This window comes from Nematolebias whitei, chromosome 2 (assembly GCF_014905685.2).
Source record: "Nematolebias whitei isolate Nwh7 chromosome 2, NemWhi1, whole genome shotgun sequence".
Classification (NCBI taxonomy): Eukaryota; Metazoa; Chordata; class Actinopteri; order Cyprinodontiformes; family Rivulidae; genus Nematolebias; species Nematolebias whitei.
The window spans coordinates 14,414,964-14,420,907 of record NC_056499.1 but is presented as its reverse complement, the minus strand read 5'-3'; the positions used below and the strand labels follow the sequence as shown (position 1 = coordinate 14,420,907).

The 5,944-nt window shown below is 40.5% G+C and overlaps 2 protein-coding genes across 2 annotated transcripts in view; both read right to left on the bottom strand.

Annotated features, from left to right (window-relative positions):
- LOC119425706 overlaps nt 1–4,493 on the bottom strand; it is a 12,296-nt gene extending 7,803 nt beyond the window's left edge. Inside the window, exons 1-2 of the mRNA XM_037693251.1 lie at nt 2,534–4,493; nt 6–31 (exon numbers count right to left, since the gene is read on the bottom strand). Coding sequence (XP_037549179.1) covers nt 6–31; nt 2,534–4,493 — 1,986 coding nt within the window. The remainder of the gene's footprint in view (nt 1–5; nt 32–2,533) is intronic.
- Nucleotides 4,494–5,668: 1,175 nt separating this feature from the next.
- The window catches only part of LOC119425696 (tetraspanin-3), a 5,846-nt gene continuing 5,570 nt past the window's right edge, over nt 5,669–5,944 (bottom strand). The window contains exon 6 of the mRNA XM_037693241.1: nt 5,669–5,679. Within this exon, the coding sequence (XP_037549169.1) occupies nt 5,669–5,679 (11 nt within the window). The remainder of the gene's footprint in view (nt 5,680–5,944) is intronic.

The following is a 5,944-nucleotide window of genomic DNA, read 5'->3' as shown; positions in this document are numbered from 1 at the left end:
TCAGCCCTGATTTTACGGATAACTTGAGGAGCTGCAGAGGAGACCCCCAACACAGAGCACACGGTGAGGACATGTTCTGCAAGGTAACCGATCACGAGTCCAAGCTGCCACAATGTTTCATAAGATGTAACGCATGTATGACAAATGAAGGCACAAGTAAATGTCTAAATAACTCAACAATTTTCAGTCAGGTCATCTGGACAGTTTTTTTTTTTTGTGCTGAAACGTTTCACCTTCCATCCAGAAGGCTTCATCAGTCAAGGAAACACAACACAAAACTGATTCTTCCCCCAACAGCTTACTCCAAAGTGGAACAAACCAGTAATGTTGGTGCTAAGATGGTCTTTTTTGGCACGCCCCCTCCTCCGGTGCCGACCCTCTCCCTCGTCGACAGTCATGTAAAACTGGTTCAAAACCAACAAAGTCCATGGATGGAAGGTGAAACGTTTCAGAACAAAAAAAGAAACTGTCCCGATCACCTGAATGAAAATTGTTGGATTGTATACCTGGATTATTGAGCATAGACTTTGTTGATTATGTCTAAATAATGTTACTCTAACGTATAACATTTCTCAGTTTGAAACTAGAAATTGACTGATGAGAGCATGTGATGTCCAGTCAGTTGCTATACATGTCACAATTTTTACTGTTGTGGGGTTTTCTGTGTTTTGTGTCCTCCTGCACTCCCGTGTTTTCTTCTTCCTGTCACACCTGTTCTTAATTCCAATCACCCCAGGTGTTTGTCTTTCCTCCTCATCAGTGTCTCTATATATTCTGCATCCTTGCTTCTTGTCAGTTGCCTGTGGATTGTCCTTCGAAAGGCTTTCATGTCCTGTCTACCTCCGTGTCTCATCTACTCCTTCAAAGTTTTGTTGCCCTGGCAAGACTTTTATTTAGTTTTTTTTTAATTAACTTTAATTACTTATTTTACCTGGAGTCTCCTGTTGCCTTCCTGCACATGGGTTCATACCATACCATACCAATTTATTTCTAAAGCACCTAAAATACAACAAGCAGCCGTCCGAAGTGCTGTACAAAATAAAAAATGGCACGGGTATGGTCACTCAACCATGGGTCTGATCTTGGCTTTGATTGCCTGGTTCAACACAGTTTAAGGCAGAACATGATAACTATTGGGTCAGAATTAGAAAGAGAAGGGATATGGAGACTCTGTGTCCAAAACCTAGTCTGAATGCCACCATTCATGTCGGAGAAGAAAACTGAGCTTGTGGAAACCAAGTGAAAGGATCTATTTGAAATCAAAACACTGTCTTCTCAAATATCCTGCAGTGAATCTGAGAATATGAAACCAGGCTTTAAAATGAAACTTTAAATAAATGTCCCACACAAAGACTCCAAAAACAGCTAAATCTAAATCCAGGATCCAAGCCTCTGTCTCGTTCAGTAACTCCAACCTTCTACAGGTGTTAAGACGTACCACAGTCACCTAACATGAGTATACAGTAAGCCAACACGGAAGAAAAGAGAAAAAGTTGTCATTTCACTCTTATCATATTGTTTTGTTGGCTGGATTGTTGTGATTACGACTCATTTTGTTAGATGAGATAGTTTGGCTGTAGTACATTGGGATCAAAGTGTTAATTACTGTGATTTTTAGAATGACTGCTTTCATTTTGTACTGAACATATTCATTTTTCAGTGTTGGTGGTTTGATTGCAGTCTGGTGCAAAATTCTTATTTTTAGCTGCGTGAAAAATGGGACAATTTTCCTTGCATGCATAAAAACAAATTTTATTTGACGTCAGTTTAAAGTAAACTGAACAGATCTGCAAAACCATTTGTTAGATTTTCCACAGCTGTTCACATTATCTATGAACATTACATCACAAAATCAAAGTTCAAGATCAATAATCCAGGTAAAAAATCCAACAAAGTTAAGTCAGGTCCTCTGATCGTTTTTTTATTTTTTTTGTTTGTTTGTTTAAACATTTCTTCCTTCATCCAAAGGACTTCGTCAGTCTGAGGAGCCACAGCAAACTCAGTCCCATAAGGTCCAACCAGTTTTATGGTGACAAGGTGGCTTCTGGAGTCTGCCCTCTCCCCTGTCGACTCCTCTGAGGCAGCCATAGCCAAAATGGTTCACATTTCAACAAAAAAAGAAACTGTCCAGAGGAAGTGACTTAACTTTGTTGGATTTTTTTTTTTTTTACCTGGATTAATGAGCATGAACTTTGATGTTTTGAACCACTTCGGTTAGGGCTGCCTCAGAGGAGTCGACGGGGGAGAGGACGGACTCCAGAAACCATGTTATCACCATAAAACTGGTTGGTCCACTATTTGAGTAAGCCACTTATAGAACTGAGTTAGTTGTGGCTCCTCAGACTGATGAAGTCCTTTAGATGAAGGACGAAATATTTCAACAGCAAAAAAAAAAGAAACTGTCCAGATGACCTGACTTAACTTTGTTGGATTACATCACAATGTTCAGGCTGAAAAGGTAAATAAGGGATATACAGCATGTACAGATTATATGAAACCTACAAAAGACATGCATTTTTTTTTACTTCTTTACCTTTGAATGGGTTGTGTCTATCCTCTGCAGGTTTCCCCTCAGTCTGGGTCTGTTCAGTGAGCGCCTGGTTTGGGGTCTGAGCTTCAGACACTGTCTTCCTCCGGCTCAAGAGTGGAGACAGCCGTTCTGTCACTGAGCTTTGTTCTCCAGCCGGCTGCAGAAGAAGAGGCCGTCGAGACGGGCTGGGAGACGCAGTGCTGGTGGACATCTTGGTGCCTTTCACAGATGATCCCTTTGTCTGAGTTTGGTTGTCTGTGGACGACGTGGCCACGTGGGCCTCCTCAGGTTTGGTTGAGGGTGTTGAGAGTTTGCGTCGGGCCCCAGAGGCCAGCTCTTTCAGACTCGCAGACGGGACAGGAGAAATACAGTTTTTGCTCCTTACAAGTGGACTTGGCTCTGGAGACAGATTGTTCAAGAACTCCGATCTTAGATGGTCTTTAACCTCTGAGCTCTCCTGCTGGACAACCTGAGAATCATTTTCTTGCTTGGCGGGGCTAGGTTTGCTTTCAGTACGATCTGTTTGCAACCCGAGTGAAGAAGCGGTGTTTGCGTTGTCCATTTTGAGTTGACTTGGAAGAGGTATGTCAACTTCTTCAAGTCTTGTTTCTACTTTGCTGTCAAGACATTTGGCGGGAACTTGTGTTTGTATAAATCCTGTGTTGGGGTTTTGAACAGTTTGATCTTTGATGTGCTCCAAAATTGTAACGTTTGTCTCTTGAAAACTGGCCTTGATGTGTGTCTCTCTAACTGGAGACTCAAATTTCTGACTCATAGTTTTAGATTGTTTTAAAACTGACTGAAGCGTTTCAGTAATTTTGTCCTTAGAAGTTAAAGAAAGAAGTGTGTCTTTCAAACCTTTAGACCTGGAATCAGAACCCAAAGAGGAATCGTTTTCAGCTTCATCGTCATTTCTTCCATGAAGCTCTGTTCTGGGTGTGTCCGTGCTTCTGAAAGAGACAGGAAGCTCATTCAAAGGCTGAGCCGGGGTTGACGTTGCAGCTTGTTCTTTCTTCTCATCTAGTGGTTGATCAATCTTCACAAGTGTTGCCTTTAGGTTTGTGAGAGGCAGACATTTGGGGCTTTCTTCAGTTTTATTGTCAGGCTTGAAAACATTTGATTCTCTGTTGTGTTTTATGTTTTCACCTCCTTCCTGAGAGGCTCCTGCTGTTACTGTCAGACCTTGAGCTAAGTTAGCCTGAGCTGGTGTGCTGGATCCTGAGTTGGCTTGCACTGACTCAAGAGCTTTAATTTGCGACCTCATAATTTCAGCAATAGATATTACTTTTGGTTCAGCTTTTGGGTGTTGTTTTGAGTCTTTGATGGGTTTAAGAGACGTTATGTTTTCCAAGGTTTGTGTTTGCTCTGAAAGATCTGTGTCAAACACACCTGACTTCAGTTTTTGTGTATCTGAGCTAGTTTTTTCCACCAGTGTTGATGTGGGCTCTTTCGTTTCCCTCCCTAAATTACAAGTATCCCCAGTTACTTCACTGGGGACTTTGTTTTCTAGATCACTTGTCTTCAATGTTTTAATTCCTTCAGTCTTGTGCAGACCAAGAGCTTCAGTCTCCATTTCAAGTATCTTCTCACACGAGGCCAACTTACTGGTACCATTAACCTCTGCCTTCTCGTCATTTTGTACTTTTGTCCTTTCGACCGCTTTTATAGCTGCGTCAACTTGGTTTTCCTGGGTGGCAGGTGAAATATTACGCTCTGGGATGTTCTCAGTTCCTGCAGGGCTGTCACAATGAAACTGTTTTTGATGAGTCAAAATGACTGAGCAGCTCTCACTTGACTTCCTGAACTTATACAACGTGTCTTGTGCTGTTTGATCGGTTTTTGCTTGAAGATTTCTGCACAAAGAGGAGGTCTGGACGTCATCTGTTTTTTGCCGTAGTTGTGAGCTGATCGTACTGTGGTCAACTGGGGGCTCAATACTGACAGGTGCATCATTTCTGTTCATCTCTGTATTGGCCTGTGTAACCTTGGGATATAATACAAGCTGTAAATACTTATCCCATCATCCCTGGCTTTGCTTGACATGGATATAGACATGCAATTTTAAAAACAGCAACAGAGTAGCCAGCAACAAAGACGAAAAGGAATGAGAAGTGAAGAAAGGTGCAGTAGAATAAAACAGGGATTATTTTATGTTAAATTTGTTATTAAGACAGTGTGACACAGAACATTATGAATTAGTTTTCAAAAACGTCCAATATTCAAACTCAGTTCTAGCCTATGTGTAAAAAAATACATTAACTAAAAATAACTTTCTTCCACAAAGATTGACATGAAGTGTGTATAGTGTAGACACAGTGTGTATATTTAAGGGTGGCCAGAAAGGAATGTAAATTATTTTAAGGAGAGCTCTAGCTATGCAGGGTTTTGTCTCAGCTCTCAGTGCTACTCAGCTGAAGGTCGGCTGATTGTTTAATAAATGTAGAGAGCAAGACGGTCAGTCCTGCAGCTTCAGTGATCTTTGACGAAGCTGTCAGATAAGCTTTTATGAGAATCAGGTTCTCCTTTATTTTAAAACAAGCCCGTTTTTATTTAATGTTTCATAAATTAATTAATCCAAATTGTAAACAAAATGGAACATGTACTTTCTGGTTTCTAAGGGAATTTATTTGAAGTGGAGTTTGCAGCAGACATCACTTTTGCATGATGCAAACTGAACGGATTCATTTTATTATGCAACTTGCATTTCACATGAAGCATTTTGGAGCAGACCCCAGACCACGTTGCAACACGACCGGTTTATATAAGTAACCATCTGAAAGTGGAGTAGTGCAAAATAAAAATAAAAAGATTTTCAGTTGAACTGATTGAAATTTTTGAGGATTTACGTTTTTTTAATTAACATTTATTTAACCAGGCAAGTCCCATTGAGATCACAGATCTCTTTTGCAAGGGAGGCCTGGACCTGAAGGCAACCTAACATGCATGTTTTTGGTCTGTGGGAGGAAACCGGAGTACCTGGAGAAACCCACGCAAACAGAAGAAGAACATGAAAACTCAACACAAAGACGTTCAACCGGAGATTGAACACAAGACCTTTTTGCTGTGAGGCAACAATGCTAACCACTGAGCCGTCATGCCATTAGATGACTGAAATCTGCTCTGAAATAGGTTCTTGGACTAGTTGTTAGCTGGATGGACCCATGAGAACTTTAATTCTTTAAACGGGTATTGTTATTAAAGGCCATAGAAAGTAAAAAAAAAACATGAGGTGAGGGAAAACAATAACATCTGACCAAACTTAGAATCCACCTAATAAGACCTATAGCTCACAGTAACGCGTTGTTTTTGAGACGTCTAATCTATATAAAAATAATACAATAAACGTATTATAAGCCAAGCTGAGCTAAGCTAGCTTATTGCTGCTCGTTGCAAAAAAAAAAAAAAAAAACTAAA